A 16,642-nucleotide genomic window follows, 5' to 3' on the forward strand; every position below is an offset into this window, starting at 1 on the left:
CTTGAAATCACATGGTATGCTTTTTATGAAAGCGTGTGTGCTAGACCTTGGTTCATCTATGTTTATAGTTGTAGTGTCTTTCAGTTAATTTTTCAGTTTATCAGAATAAAGTGTCCCACTCCATCTCATCTAATTAATTGTTGCTTGAAATTAGACTGGTCAGATATTATAATAGTAATTCTGCTTGATTTCTGGTTATTTGCTTTGAATACTTTTCCAATCCCTTCACTCATAGTGGTGTTTACCTTTGAAGATAAAGTAAGTTTCTTGAAAACAACAACAAGACTGATTTTGTTTCTTAATCCATCCAACCATCCTATGCCTTTTGATTGGAGAATTGAGGCCATTAATATTTAAAGTTATCACTGAAAGGTGCGTGTTGATTGCTGTCAGTTTACTTTTGGTGCTATTTATGTTTAATCCTATTTTATGTTTCAGTAATTATAGTTTCATTTGTTTTCTTTCTGAAGTCTGTTAGCTTTGCTTATTCTCCTCTCCTTTCAAAATTCTCAGTAGAGCTGGTTTGGTGGACATGAATTCTGTTAGCCTATTTATAGCCTTACAATTTTTTTCAGTTTAGGAACTTCTTGAGCCTTGTCAGTTTCTATGTCCTGAGCTTTATAAGTCTTGTTTATGTCCTGAGTCTCAGTAGCCTACCTCCAGATGGAAAGATTAAATTCAGATGAAATTTCTGTGTAACACCCTAACAATTATTTTTTTTTTGGCCAGATGATCAATTTAATGAGTGTGTAGTGGTAAAATCACCCATTATTATTGTACTGGGACCCATCTATCCTTTGTTTAGTAGTGTTTCTTTTATGAACTGTAATGCACTGACATGTTTACTCAGTAATTGGGGGTAGGTATTCCTTTCACTAATAGGTAGTGACTATTTTATTTCTTGTAACTAAATTTGGACTAGTCAATTCTATCATATATAAGTATTGATATTTCTCTTTTTCTCAACTTGGATTTTCTTGATCTATCCCTTCCTAGCCTTTCATTTTTGATGTGTGTGTGTGTGTGTGTGTGTGTGTGTGTGTGTGTGTGTGTGTGTGTGTGTGTTCTTTAGAGTCTAATTAGTTAGCTTTTTTTCTTTTGCCACGAGGTGCATTTTATTTTCATCAATCATACAAATAATTTTCTATATCACAGGGAAAACGGAGTGCCTGGGTGGGTTCACAGTACAGCTTGTGGCTTGTGTCTGTCCATCTTCCCCATCAGAAACGGGTCTCAGAAATGATGAGGCGAGGTGGAAAATCCTCCTAGGCTTCTAGGAAATTTTACTCCTCTTTTCTTGTTGAGTGGTCTCTTTGGTTGGCTGGTGTTCTTCTCATGCTCTTTGGTTTTCTCCAGCTTGGCCTTAATGAAGCTTGCAATTTTCTTCATGGATGGCTTGCCTGCCATTTTCTTACAACTCTCTCTCTCTCTCTCTCTCTCTCTGATCTTGTGTTCCAGTTCCTCCCACTCACATTTCTGCAGAAAAGGATCTAGCTTGTGTCTCTTAATTAAAGACTTAAAATCATTTATACTTGGAGTTACTGTTGATAATTATGTGTTCATTCCTATGACTATTGGACGTTATTTATCTTTTATTAAGCATCACATCTGTTGCTGATTTTCTCAGTCTTGTTCTGAATAGATAGCACTCAGAACTTTCTCTGCAGGCGTAAATCCTTTGTGAGATCACCAGTCATTTCCAAGACTACACTATTACTTGTCCAGCATTATGACAATTTGCATATCCTAGGATTCAGTTAGTGAAGAGCTGTGCCCCTTTGTACATATCATGTTTCCCTGATTCTTCCTGTTTCCTGTATTTCATTTTTTTATTAAATAATTTATTTACTCTACATCCTTTTCACAGCTTCCCCTCCTTCCTCACCTCCCAGTCCCACCTTCTCACTTCCTTTCACTCCTCCTTCCTTTCTCCTCAGAAAAGGAATGGCCTCCCAAAGAGATCAACCAGCCTTGGCATACCAAGTTGCAGTAAGACTAGGCACATCTTCTATTGAGGCTACATCAACAAGGCAGCCCAGAAAGGAGAAAGGGATCCAGATAAACTGCCACAACAGCAGAAAACCAAAGTTGTTAGAGCAATGCAATTTAAATGATGTAAAGTTTACTACTATACTGACAATAATTGTAACAATGAAAATGGCAAAAAAAAGAGTAAGCCGTTTAGCTAAACTTTAATTTGGAACAAAATAATGGTCCTGGTGACTCTTATCTTTCACAGTTCAGAATAATGTCAATTATTTCCTATGAAGGCTATTCTCATTCATCGAAGGAACGGCAGGTTCTGAGTACCATTTCACTCTAAAAATGGATTACACTTTACTTGCTGCCACTAGGTATCAAGCCAGCAGGTTCACGTCTGCTAGTAAAAAGTACCATTGAGTTACATCCATGCCTGTGTTTGATATTTTAATAATAGAAAATAATTATTAAGTTCTAATGGCATGCAAGTTAAGTGTTCTGTATATTATAATTTTGATATTGTATTACACTTAATATTCCTTAATAGATGGATTAAGTACTAAGTGGATACTTAGAATATAATCACTGTGTTTATGGATGACCAAGCCAAGACAGCATTGGGACTGGTCATGCTCACACAGCAGCACAGCGTTTAGGCTGAGTCCCAGGCTTAGAACCAGAAGACTATGCACTAAGCACTCTCTTTCTGATAGAAGCCCTCGTGTGTGGGTTTCAGTAGACCATCAACCTGACCAGTGTGCCTTGTCACCTTGCTTTTATCTTAAATATCAGCTAGACAACAACGGCTGCAGCACACAAGAAGTGAACATCACTGAGTTCCAATTAAAGGAAAATTACCTCAAAATGCACCAGGCTTTCCATGTGAATGCAACTGTTACAGAAGAAGGGACAGGTATGTGAGTAAGAATATAGAAGATGGCGCTGTGAAAACTGACACCTTTTCACATCGATGGTAGTTCAGAGGATGCAGAAAGCAAGCAACTCTCTAACCAGCTTGGGCCTTCAATGTCATCACTACTTTCTTCCTCAGGGTCAGAGTTCAGTGGATCTGGAAGAATTGAAGTCGAAAGAACCAGAAACAAATTCCTATTTTTGAAAGCAGATTCACACTTCAGACACGGGATCCCATTCTTTGTGAAAGTAAGGTGCTTTGTGCTTCATAGGTGGCAGAACTGTAAAAGGTGCTTCAAGGCTGTTCTGCTGATGTTAAGCATTTCTGACATCATGGGTTGCAAGACTAGAAGCACAGCTTAGTGGTGGAGTTTGTATTTCACATGGCCAAGCACACGAGTTCAATTCCCAGAACTAAAGTGAAGATTAGGAAAATTTATCGAGAGGCTCCAAATCTCAAACCTATGCAGCAGAGTTTTTGTTTATAACTGCTGCGCCTGAAAACCTTAAACCCCAGAGTATCACTGTGTTTCAATGGTGAAGCAACATGAGCTACATATTCATAACACACCCATGCTTGCTGGTAGCCTCTGCTCCCTCACAAGCTGTTCTTGTGATGGTGTCAGAGCATGTACTTGCAGTGTTTTACAGGATGGGCTCATTGATGGTCCCTTGTGAATAATAGGAAAATAGGAAGCATATAAAAGCATCTGTTATGAAATTAAGAGTATGATACCTTCAGTCTCTGTACTTTCACAGCATAGCTCGTTCTGCAGGTATAGATTTTCAGAAAATTAGTGAATTAGTGACTGCATCTTTGGAGTCTTTGTATAATACTGAAACAGGGGTTTCTCTTCCGTGTCATATACCCATGCCTAGACTATACTTTCCTTCCTTGTTCAATTTAGGTCCGCCTAGTGGATATCAAGGGAGATCCTATTCCAAATGAGCAGGTCCTCATCAAAGCACGAGACGCTGGCTACACCAATGCTACTACCACTGATCAGCATGGCTTGGCAAAGTTCTCCATAGATACCAGCGGCATCTCAGACTATTCCCTCAATATCAAAGTAAGTCAGAAATGAGGAGGACATAAGATACAAGGTGAGACTTTGCAACAGCTTGAGCTCAATGTGTAGCTTAATGAAAAAAAAGTTTCATGCCAAACTCTTATTTTTAGGCAAAACACAAAAAGTTTCTGAGCACTCATAGAAGTATCAGCATATATTGTGAACACATTTTAAATACAATTATTTTCCATAGTCTCTTTTACTTTATTTATGTTTGAAATATCTCAAGTTAGGACCTTGAAGCAAAAAAAATGATTAAAGTTCATTTTCATCTACTTAGTCAAGGATATTTGTTGTGTATCCTCAAATTCATTACCCAAATATGTTGTGCCCATTTTCTCAAACAAGAGATACTTGTTGTGTAACTGAATGTGACTGACATTACACTAGTTCCTACTTGAGATGCACATTTGGGGTGGGGGGTGGGGAGAGGATAGAGAGAGATTCAACACTTTCTAGAAATGCAATTTGGAAATACAAAAACTCTAGAGATCTGCAATCTGCAGTCAGCTGGAATTTGACAGAGTCCCCCCTGTATATCATAGCTTAGTCAGATATGTCACAAAGGGGAGCCATTTGAAGAGAAGCTCACTATCTGACTTTCCAGGAGAGGTCTCTGAAGACCCTGCGGCCTTACATCTCTAATCCCAATAGCCTTTTCCCCAGCTGTCTCAGCAGGCCCCTCTCTGAGAACCCCTGTGAGGACAGCAATGCCAGGGGTGACTTACACACATCTCTGGCTGCAAATTTAAATGGTGGAACTCATAAGCTATATGAGTTCTTATAGAAAGAAGCTGAAAAGCATGTCCCTTTGCAGATGGACCTAGAGATAGGGTGGAGTGTGGATTTCGATGGAGGAGGGAAAGAGTAGTGTGACACTTACTAGGTGGCCAGTCAGTGTCACATTACTCAGAAAGCTTTGCTTTGGATGTTTTCTCCAAACCCAGAGGCTCAGAGTCACATACAGGATAAGATGTCAAACTTAATTAACTCTAGTCCTCCACCACAACACCCGTCCATGCAGTCACACACGCACATGTGGACTGATAGGGTTCCTTGGTTGTAAGGAGAAACTCCATCAGAATTGGTTTAGCTGGCCTGATTGGATCACACGTAGCTCCCATCGTCATTATTTAACATCTCCCTACACAAATACGTACATAGACTCAGTGACCATAAGTCAGCCCTGCAGAGCGGCACACATTATCTTAGCTCAGTTAATGGCTGAGGCAGGTGTGCTCATCTTTCTGATTGACCATCTGCCTTGATCGGCTTGTCTGGATCTCAGATAGGACAAGGCTCACTACTGTCTATTCTTCTCCTGGGACTCCTGGTGACCCTAGAAATGAAGCCTGAGGGAAAGCGCCGTGTCTTCCTAAGTCAAGAAAATTGGTTTTCCTCTTTCCTTCGTGATCTTATTTCAGGTTTTCATCCTTCTCCCTCTCCTCCTTTGAATTTTATGTTTTTGTTTTGTTTTGTTCTTTACTGAGGATAGAAAGTATCAGGCTTTATTCTGGAATTTCATACATTTTGTCACTTAATCCTCCTCTCCTGATTATCCCTCCAGCCCCCCAAGTTGCAAGAGTCTTCCTTCCAAGTCCTCATAACGGAGTGCAGACTCCTCTTCTGTTCTTCCCTGATTTTCTTTCTCATTCTTTGTTCTTGTTTCCTTTCTCTCTGATCTTAATCCTTTTTTTCTTTTTCTCAGACTTCCTTACTGCTGCTTGAGTAATAACGTTTACCTCTATTTTCTGACTTAACATTTAACTTATATTGTTTTTTCCACTTTCTATGCATTGGAATTTGGGGCTATTCTTAATTGTTTTTTAATTACATCAATACATCTGATTTGTTTTGTTGTTGATGAATTTACTGAAATGTCCTCCATGTCCCTTGGGTTTGTTGGAGACCAAGCCTTTGAAAGAGGGCTACTCATGATGAAAATGACCTTATAATAGTAGGTGTTCTATAGCCATCATAAGAGATGTTTAAATTGAAGCATCAAAATAGAAGAAATATGAAAAAAACTTACCCCAAAGTTCTTAATTTTTCAATAACTGAACTCAAAGCTATTGAAGCAAATGAAAATTTATATAAATAATTTTACAGTTCTGATTTTTAAAATTATTTATGACAAAATTGGACACATGTGCAACACCTTACACACACACACACACACACACACACACACACACACACACACACAAATACTGCCCAATAGAATAAAGAAGAGATTATAGATTTTGCCAAAGAAGTCAACAAACAAAAATTCTGAAGGCTTTTTTTTAAAAAATGGAAATATATAAAATAACCTAAATAAAAAAAAGTAAGTAGAAGTTTTCACTGATAGACTAGATATAATGGTAGAAAAATAGCAGGGCATAGAGATAATGAAAAATAATTATTACATTTAATGAGTGGTGAAGAAAAACTAAAAAACCATGGCCCCAACTCTTAAGGCCTCTAGAACTGAGTTAGGAGACAGGGCCTGAAGGTGCTGGCATTGCACAGAGTGTAACATGCAAGCAAGTGTCATGGAAACCCACTCAGTGGATGAACAGAACATTCCCCAAGCTGAGAAAAGATACAGACATGATAGTACAGGACACATTTAGAATGACAGACAACTAGAAAAGAACTTCTTAACTAAAATGCCAAGAATACAGAAAGAAAAATAAAAAGATTACTAAATGCTGCAAGATAGAAGATCCAGCTAACATACAAAAAGAAACCTTTCAAAGTAACAACAGTCCTTAGCCACAGAAACTCTAGAGGCTAGGACCCTGGGAAGATACAATTAAAGTCGAAAATAAGTAAATAAATAGATAAAACAGAAAAAAAAAGTTGGTAACCAACTTTAATATTCAGATGAAGTTGTCCTGAAAATTGAAGGGCAAAGGATGAGATGTGACCCAATACAGACCTGCAGAAGTACTTCAAAATTTCTGAGCTCTTGATAACTTTGAGAGGACCTAGGTTCAGTTTCCAGAACCCACAGGTAGCTTGCAACCATCCATCACTCCAGTCTCAGGGGCTACAATGTCCTCTTCTGACCTCTTCAGGCATCTGGCATATAAATGTTGCACACACATGCACGCAGAAGAAGCATTCATTTAAACTAAACTAAATAATATTTTTAAAAAGTTGAGTAAATTAATGGCACTCATGACTACCATACTAGCATTGTGAAAGATACTTTGAGAAATACTACTCAAAGAAAAACAAGAAAATATGCAATCATCAGAAGTTAGAAAGAATAATCTAGGGGCTGGAGAAATGTCTCAGTGGTTAGGAGCACTGACTGCCCTTCCAGAGGTCCTGAGTTCAAATCCCAGCAACCACATGGTGGCTCACAACCATCTGTAATGAGATCTAATGCCCTCTTCTAGTGCGTCTGAAGATAGTGACAGTGTACTTACATATAATAAATAAATAAAGTTTAAAAAAATGAAAGAATAATCTATCATAGAAAGATAAAATGGAAAAAAAACATTATCAATTCATTAAGCTAAGAAACTTTTAAGCTGAACAAAGGAGGAAGAAAATATCAGAGAGCATCCAAAACCAATATGATGGTAATATTTACTTAAACTTGGCAAGATGTGGAATCACCTCCACCTCTGCAGCGAGCCTCTGAGGGAGAGATTAGGTCAGCCTCTAGTCATGCTGTGAATAAATTCATGGGTTAATTTAAATACAAAGACCCACCATAAATATGGATCTCACTTTTAGCACGGCCATGCTCACCTCCACCTCTCACTATCAGTGCTACTGCTATTGCTATTGCAACCATTTGCAGACATCTGAACCAGTTTTGTTGTGGTTGTTTGCTTGCTTGCTGGCTTTGGATGTTCAATGTGCTCTAGAGACCAGTGGCTATCCAGGCATCCTCAAGGCCTTTGACACCAGATTGGGACTGCTAAGACACACAGCCTTGTAGTCTAGGGATGCTTACCTGCCTCCCAGCCTCTCCAACAGTCTAAGACAACTATTGTTGAACTACCCAGACCACACTGTAAGTTAATCATCATTAGTTTATCTTCATTCTGTCAGCTTTGTTCTTCTAGATAAACTTAATGTAACCATCAAAAAAATATAAACATAGTACTGTAACATTCAGTACTGTTAGTAAATACCAATTTACATCTCTGCATACAAAATAGAAATGAGCATAATAGATTTTAAAACAACATCCAACTATTTGCTGTGTACAAGAAACTCACCTCATAAAAATGATAGCACAGAGACTGAATTGAATGAAAGAAAAATTATAGTTCAGCTAAATGAAACTCTAAAATAAGAATTAATTACTATGCCCATATATGACAAGTAGATTTCAAGCATTTTAAAAATGAAATAATGCATCAGGAAGATACACATATAAATGTATATCGCCCAAAAGTTGGTTCAATGATTTTCATAAAAAACAAACACGACTAGAGCAAAAGAACAAATAGGTATAACTGCAAATTATTATGTAAGTAACTTCATATATAGTGTGTATTGATAGATGTATCATTGTACAAAGAAATCTCAGATTAAACTGCACCTTGCATCACACAGCCTTAGCATCTGCCTACAGAGCACAATATCTAATAGTGATGAGATACACATTCCCATCAGCAACTGATGGTTGTTTCTTTAAGATAGATCTCATTTTAGATCATTGAGTAAATGTAAACCAGTTCAAATATTTTAAATCATGTTATCATGATACAAAACACTATAATTACAAATAAATAATGAGACAAACTAGAGAGCATACACAGGTATTTATACTAAATAATACTCTTGACAGTGATCATTGGAACATTGACAATATCAGAAGGGTGATTTTTTTTATTTCCAGATTTAAAAAAATCACATCAGAATTTGTACAGTCTACAGGGATTTAAATTCTAAGAGGTGTGTGTATAGTAAACCCCTACACTAAATAATCAGATCCCTATCAAATAAATAGTGTTACGCTGTATCTCAAAGTGTTACCTAGAACAGGACAAATACAAAATTAGTGAAAGGAATAAAATAATAAGTATGGCTGAAAGTAATGATGGGGACAAAAGGGAACAGTAAAGACGTCCACTGAAACCAACAATGATTCTGAAATCACAAAGATAAAAGAAATTGAGTAGACTTTATCCTAACCCAAAGAGAGTTAAAACCCAAATTAGCAAATTAGAGGTAACTACCACAGAACATACTGTGAAATCCATGGGGTTCTTAGAGAATAATCTGAAAGCTTTCATTCCAATAAATTAGAAAATCCAGTAGAGACAAGTGAGTTTCTGGATATTTATATTGTACCAAAACTGAGCCAAAGGGATGTTAAAAAGAACCTAAATGGATCAGCAATGAGAAATAGAACTGAAGAAATAATTAAAAGGACCCATAAAAATTAGAGCTGAGACTGGGAAGAACTCATTGCTGAATTGAACCAAACTTCAAAAAAGAAATATTATTGCATAAAGACTCAAAATAAGGAATGCCTCCTAACCCATTCTATGAATCTAGAACAACCCAGAGACCACAACTAGATGAGGAAATGGTGACAAGAAACCTTCAGACTAATTTACTCAATGGACTTTAAAGGAAAGTCTGCATGAAATTCTTTCATGCCAAATTCAACTACACATTAAACAAATCATATGTACCATGATCAAATTGATTTCTTACCAAGAATGCATGGGTGGTTTCACATTTGTAAGCTGAGAACTGTGAAACAGCATATGAACAGAATCAAGAGTTAAAAATCACACGGTCATCTCAGTAGACCCAACAAATCATCTATTTTCAAGACACTAAATACAAATGGTCAGGAAACACATGCAAAGATGCTCACCACACTTGGCTCTCAATAAAATGAAAGCTAACACTATGTTGAAAGTTCATCTCACCCATCAAAATGGCTATCATTAGGAAAGCAAGGTTATGAGAACCTATATGCACAGCTGGTAAGAAGGTAAATTAATGTGACCATGAAACTCAGAGCTTCTACAAAAATCCAAAATGAAAGCAGTGTATAGTGCAGACATGCCACAGCCATATGCATGTCCATATGAGTCAAAGGTAACATATAATAGAGATCTACATCCCCATGGCAATTTCAGCAGTTCTCAACACAGTTGGGCAATGGAGCCAACTTTAATGCCTAGTGATGGATGAGTGTTTACAGAGACTCTCTTATGCAATGTATAGAAGCATCACCTGTCAATAAAATGCTGTTGGCCTATTACCTTAGGCAGGAAACAGGGAGGTAGAAATTCTGGTACAGAGAAGATTTCTGGGATAAAGTCAAGCATGGGGGCTTAACCCCAAACTGAGAAAAGGTAACCAACAGAATAGAACAAACAGGATAATTAAATATGACCTAACGGGAGGAGCCAAGGTTTTGGACTAGACAATTATTTATAATAATTCAGTCTCAGAATCATTAATTCGTCAACTTGGGCATGGTTTGAATAGCCAACCATTACATGAGTGGATAGAGAAAATTGGAAATACATGTACATTGGACTTTTACTCAGATAATTATAAGAAGGTTATCCTGTCTATAGAGAGATGCATGGATTTATAAATTGCAAATTTAAGAAAAAATTATAAGACTAGGTGAAATTGTTTCCATATGTGGAATCTAGGGAAAGAACAGTAATGAAAGTAGAGAGGGTCTATTAAGGAAGAAGGAAGTCAGCACGAAACATAGGATTGGGTAGTAAGGCGGCTGAGTATACTCAGAGTACTTTACATTAATATATGAAAAGGTTCTCATCAGCCCATTAATTCATACATTCATTATGCCTTAAAATTTATATATGTAAACATTTTTCATTATGTATTAGATACACAAAAATGCTTCCTTTGTTTCATAAAAAATTTACTTCCCTTTTCACTCTTCCCTGGTGTAAATATTTGCCTCAATTCTGAAAATTCAGGGTGTTAGACATCAATTCATTTAATGAAATTCCCCTCCCTTTTTATTAAGATATACAAAATATTTAATCATTAAAAGAGATGGGAAAATCTGCTGATTCATCACAGAGGAGAGATTCTGCCTAGGCAGTCTATGGCATAGTATTTTCTTGTTTCTCCAGGTCTACCACAAGGAGGAAAGTTCATGTATCCATTCCTCTTGCACAGCAGAAAGACACGCAGAGGCACATCATACGGCCTATGCTGTTTACTCCCTCAGCAAGAGCTACATCTACCTCGACACAGAAGCTGGCGTCTTGCCCTGCAACCAGATCCACACAGTTCAGGCGCATTTTATTCTGAAGGGGCAGGTCTTGGGAGTGCTGCAACAGATTGTTTTCCACTACCTGGTGAGTTCTGGTTCCAAATTGGAAAAAAAAGAAAAGAAAAGAAAGAAAAAGAGAAAAGAAAAGACCATGTTTCTCCTGACTCATTGAGATCTAGGCTGGGTATTTCTGCCTGGAATACAATAAATTCTTCTATTTCTTCTAGCACAGTTAGAAGAAAGCCTTGCAAAACACAGATGTAAGTTTGGAAAATACTTTCCATTGTAGGTCATGGCCCAGGGCAGCATCCTCCAGACTGGAAACCACACTCATCAAGTGGAGCCAGGAGAATGTAAGTGTTTCCTCACACCGAAACATTTCTCCAACTGAGTGTCCACATACTCACCATGGAATCTCATGACTGAGCAACTAGCAGTGCCATCATGTTTGTGTGTCTCCGTAAACATTCTCCACAGTAGGATCTCATGGCTCTGCCCTATAATGTGAGTTATTACTCATACCATGACCTTCAGGGGAAAAGTCCCAGAGTCCCAAACTGAGTATCCTTCGACATGGTGAAATATCTATTGTGAATAAGTAACACCTGAGTACACAATGTACTGTGAGATATGACACATGTGCAGAAACTGTGCTCTCACATGCAGATTATCCTCAACATGGCAAAGGAGTTATCTTAGTGTCTGTCCAAAAAAATAGTAATAATCTGGAAGACGTCAGCTTTGGTCCTTCCCATTCTAGATACAATGATTTACATATATTTGATTCGTTTTTATTATTTTTAAATTATGTGTGAGGTGCTTGTGGGTAACTATGAGCATGTCAATACAGGTACTATGAAAGCCAGAGGCATCAGAACCCCTAGATATCCTGGACCTAGAATTACAGAGATCTGAGCACCCTGGTGTGGGTGGTGGGAATCAAACTTGAAGAGCATTAAGTGATCTTCAGTTCTGAACTCTCTCTCCAGTCCTTTATTTTAACTTTTAAAGACATTTTATTTATTCTTTGAAAGTTACATATATTTATCCAATGTATTTTAATCATACACTCTCTGCACTAATCCCCCCTCTCTCGACTCCTCTCTGCCTACCTCACCAGGCCCCTTGCCTATTTTATGTGATTTTTCCCTAACCCATTGAATTCTGTTAGTGCTACCCATACATGACAGTATTGGGCCAGTCCCTGAAACATGGGCAGTCTACCAGGAGCCGCATCACTGAAGAGATCTGACTCCTTCTCCCCTCAGCAGCCATCAACTGTGTTAGCTCCTCAGCTAATAATGTGTCTTTGCAAATCACTCCCCTTCCGTGCTGGAATATTGATGAGTTAGCATTTGTGAAGGTCTTGGGCAGGAAACCATAGCTGCTGTGACTTCTGAGTGAAGTCACCCTGTCATCTCCTGATATTTGCTCAGTTCTACTGAAACTTGACTCACTTGTCACTCCCTTAATCGGGCCTCTTCCACCCACTCCTTAAAATCCCAAGTCACCACTGAATCCTGGTAATCTTGATGCTCTGTTCTGGTCATCCTTCCCTTCCCAAAGAGCACTTACCACATGCAAACACATTTTCTATAATTTAGCTTCTATTATTCATCTCCCTTCATGGCCATATCAACTGCTGGGAGCGTAATTGAAACCATGCACTATTTACAGGCGTCTCACCCAAGATAATGACAGTAAAACTCTTCTTCATATTGAATTAAAACCAGGACTGGTTAGGAATAGTTATATGATCACTCTAATAGCTTCAAAATTATTATTGACACTGACTAATAGCATGTTCTAGATGTAAACCTGTGTGCTCCATGCAGTCAGAGATAACTTTCAAGTAATTTCTAGAAGTGGTTGATACTCACTCAGTGGATACTCAACAAATTCACCGAAAGGGGGCTTCCTTGTCATTGATCAATTATAAAAACTATTCAGCTGTTCAATAAGATATGCAGTCAGTTCTTCAACAAACACTAAGAGGGAATCAGAGCATCGATCTTGAGAAGTTTTATGAGTCCCCTCAGGGTCACCAGAAACAATAAGTGAGACTTCAAAACGCACAAAGTTCTCTGAAGAGATGTGAATACTGTGAACATTGCATTGAAAACCAGTTCAGTACAAAGCAATGCCTGTTCTATCAAACGTGTCTGGCTCCTCTAGGTGATTATTAATTTTCAGCTCCCCGAGTACCAGGATTTTCTCTTATCATTCTTCCTTTTATCTGAATAATAAAAGGGACATAAGCCAAGATTGTCTCATCCTTTTTATAACAGGAAGATCTAACATGGTGTTTGGGATGCCGAGGTATAAAAGAGATATGAGTTTAGTATATGATTGGCTATCAATAACCAATATAACTTTGACAGTTAACATCCTGGTGGGAGATTTTCTTTGAGATACCCTCCTGAGATCATTAGCAAACAACTAACCGCAGGACAGGAAGACGCCTCCCACATCTGGACAGTCCTCCAAATCCCTGTGTCTAGTTATTTGTGTTTTCCTGTCAGTATTCTGACCCACAACCATCTCTTCCCATTCCCTCCAGCTCAAGTACAAGGCAACTTCGCCTTGGAGATCCCTGTGGAGTTCAGCATGGTTCCCGTGGCTAAAATGCTCATCTACACCATCTTGCCTGATGGAGAAGTGATTGCAGATTCTGTAAAGTTTCAAGTTGAAAAATGTCTTCGCAACAAAGTAAGGGATTTATTACCTAAAATTTCTATTTAAAATGAGGGAGTCTTAAAGACACAGATTTCAGATCAATATGCTAAACCCAGTCATTGCGTGTGCCTATTGGCAAAGATGAGAACGGTTCCAGAGTGCCAGATTTGAGTTCACAAGCCACACACATGGTCAGAGGTTACGAGAAAGGAAACAAGGAGATGGACAGCAGGAGAGGAGAAGGACTCCTTAGTACCTACTTTAACATTGTGAAGCTTACTTTGTGCTGTATTTATCTGTGTATGCACATGCACATGTGAATGAACACTTGTGGCAGAAAGAGAAGTTTTAGAAGTCCATGTTCTCCTTATTCGTGAGTCATAGAGGTCATGCTCAGGTCAACAGACTTGCCGGCAGGTGCCTTACCCACTGAGTCATCTCATAGACCCTTAATGTCACATGATCTCAGTCACATAATCCAGTCAGAGGACCCAGGCCTATCAATTAATTGTTGGTGCCTTTATTGCCCTCCAGTGTTTCATTATGATTTTTCTATACGTGTGATAAGAACCTAAGGCCTTTGCTATTGAATGTGTGCAGCATCATAGATCTTCAGTACCTGTTCACATTAGGCGTTGAAACTATGTCTGCTGGTGAGCATCTATGCTTTGCTTGGTCTAGAGTAGTTAACGTTGCCTCTGATCTGCTTTCTCGGCCCCTTTCACTGCAAACCAATTTGCTTCACTCACTGAAATGAAATAGGAAGCATTGAGAGATGAAGATGAATGATAGATGATCGGTAGACAGACAGAAAGGCAGAAGTAGACATATTTCCAGTTAGAATACTGATTTTTCTACCCCATGTATAAGACTCTTTGTAAAAAAAAGTCCTTTAAAATGAGTAATTTTGTTGGTGGTTTTTGTTGTGAGCCATTTATTCCAGCTCTCAGGAGGCAGGCAGATCTTTGAGTTTGAGGCCAGCCTGGTCTACAAAGAGAGTTCCAGGACAGCCAGGGCTGCGCGCGCGCGCGCGCACACACACACACACACACACACACACACACACACACACACACACACACAATTGTCAAAAAAACCTCACTGGAAAGAGACACACAGAAAGATGGGAGGAGTGGGGGGAAGGAGGGAGGGAAGCAGGGTGAGAAGGAGGGAAGGACAGGGATAGGGAGAGGGGCAGGGACAGAGACAGAGTCAGAGATGGAAAATAAAGGGAGGGGGAGATGTTGAGGAGAAGATAGGGGGAAGAGGAAAAAAGGGGAGGTGGAGAGAGAGTGAGGAAGTGTAACTTCAGGGCTGCAGAGATGGCTTAGTAGGAAATAGCACTGCTGGCACTGAATTCTGATTCCAGCACTCACGTAAAAGCCAGGCGTGACCAAAGGGTCCTATAACCCCAGTGATGTGGAGGTTAGAGGCAGGAGAATTGCTGGGACTTGCCTGCTGCCAGTTTAGTTCCAGGGACATTCTCAAGAGAATAAGGCACTGTGTGGGAGCAGGGCACCCACACCCTCCTCTGGCCTCTGCTGGGTGCATGGGTACATACACCTGCACACGTGTGTGCATTGCATCTCAGTCACATACATGTGCACAGACACCAAAAATGATCTATTAGCAAGATTTCAGGGATCCGAAATCTGCATTAGTTGCTTTGGAGTTTGACTGACACATTTCCTGTTTTCGTAAATCAATCCCAGGGGAGAAAGAGGAAGCAATGAACCTCAGTTATGTTTCTGACAGTATTCATAATCTGGAAAAACACATGTGACTGCAGAGTTTCCGGGTGACTCCATGTGGCAGGTTTCAGGGCTGCAAGCAGGAACCCAACCCCTGCTAAAGCTTGATTTTCCTTCCCGCAGGTGCAGCTGAGCTTCAGCCCATCCCAAAGTCTTCCAGCCTCACAAACCCATATGCGGGTTACAGCTTCTCCTCAGTCCCTCTGTGGCCTGAGAGCTGTGGACCAAAGCGTGCTGCTCCAGAAGCCTGAGGCTGAGCTCTCCCCTTCCTTGGTGAGTCACCTTAAGCCTCTGTTCAACAGAGTGGGCTCTGCTCCGGAAGTGGCCCTAGTTCTGATGAAATTGCTTGTTCGGCCACGAGAGCTCTTGAACACTAAAATACTGCATTTCATGCTGACAGTGTCTGTAAGGGAGCTCTTCACTCTAAAATCCCAGAGAACAGATTAGAAAACTTTAGCCAGGCCCTGGGTTCGGTCTCCAGCTCCGAAAAAAAGAACCAGAAAAAAAAAACTTTAGCCAATAAACTGAAGACAGAGACGGAAATGAGGCTCTCTGAGTTGCAAAGCCTTCTGTGCTCTTACTGGACTTGTCCTACCCCAGACGTGGCTTGTCCCCATTGGATGTTCATGACTGAGCTTTTCAGACTCATACTGCATGTGGGAGCCAAACGAAACCGTTTGTACAAATAGAATCTTGCACGTCTCAAGAGTTCTCCAGAATAAGAAAAAAAGGATATATAGTGGTTTAAAATTTTAAATTTTAAAATGCAAGGTTCTCACCTTGTTTTGAAAATTCTCAGAAGCACAAATTAAACCATGCACTATTTACAGGGGTCACACTCAAGATAACGACAGTAAAATTCTTCTTTATATTGAATTAAAAACAGGACTGATTAAGAATAATTTTATGATCACTAATAGTGTAAAAATTATTATTGACACTGGCTAATAGCATGTTTTAGAATGTAAGGGAGATCTGTAAATTTAAAAACCGAAATCTTTAGTTCCGATAATGCTGGGAAC

The 16,642-nt window shown here is 39.1% G+C and overlaps 1 protein-coding gene and 1 pseudogene across 3 annotated transcripts in view; one reads left to right on the forward strand and one right to left on the reverse strand.

Annotated features, from left to right (window-relative positions):
• Mug1l1 (murinoglobulin 1 like 1) overlaps window positions 1-16,642 on the forward strand; it is a 56,417-nt gene that overhangs the window by 21,200 nt on the left and 18,575 nt on the right. For all 3 annotated transcript variants that reach the window (XM_039107437.2, XM_039107439.2, NM_001037975.2), the window contains exons 9-15: window positions 2,773-2,893; window positions 3,032-3,141; window positions 3,801-3,962; window positions 11,051-11,278; window positions 11,483-11,546; window positions 13,754-13,902; window positions 15,744-15,893. In XM_039107437.2, coding sequence (XP_038963365.1) covers window positions 2,773-2,893; window positions 3,032-3,141; window positions 3,801-3,962; window positions 11,051-11,278; window positions 11,483-11,546; window positions 13,754-13,902; window positions 15,744-15,893 — 984 coding nt within the window. The remainder of the gene's footprint in view (window positions 1-2,772; window positions 2,894-3,031; window positions 3,142-3,800; window positions 3,963-11,050; window positions 11,279-11,482; window positions 11,547-13,753; window positions 13,903-15,743; window positions 15,894-16,642) is intronic.
• Window positions 1,013-1,584, reverse strand: LOC108350755 (thymosin beta-10 pseudogene; annotated as a pseudogene).

The sequence above is a fragment of the Rattus norvegicus genome, chromosome 4 (genome assembly GCF_036323735.1).
Source record: "Rattus norvegicus strain BN/NHsdMcwi chromosome 4, GRCr8, whole genome shotgun sequence".
Classification (NCBI taxonomy): Eukaryota; Metazoa; Chordata; class Mammalia; order Rodentia; family Muridae; genus Rattus; species Rattus norvegicus.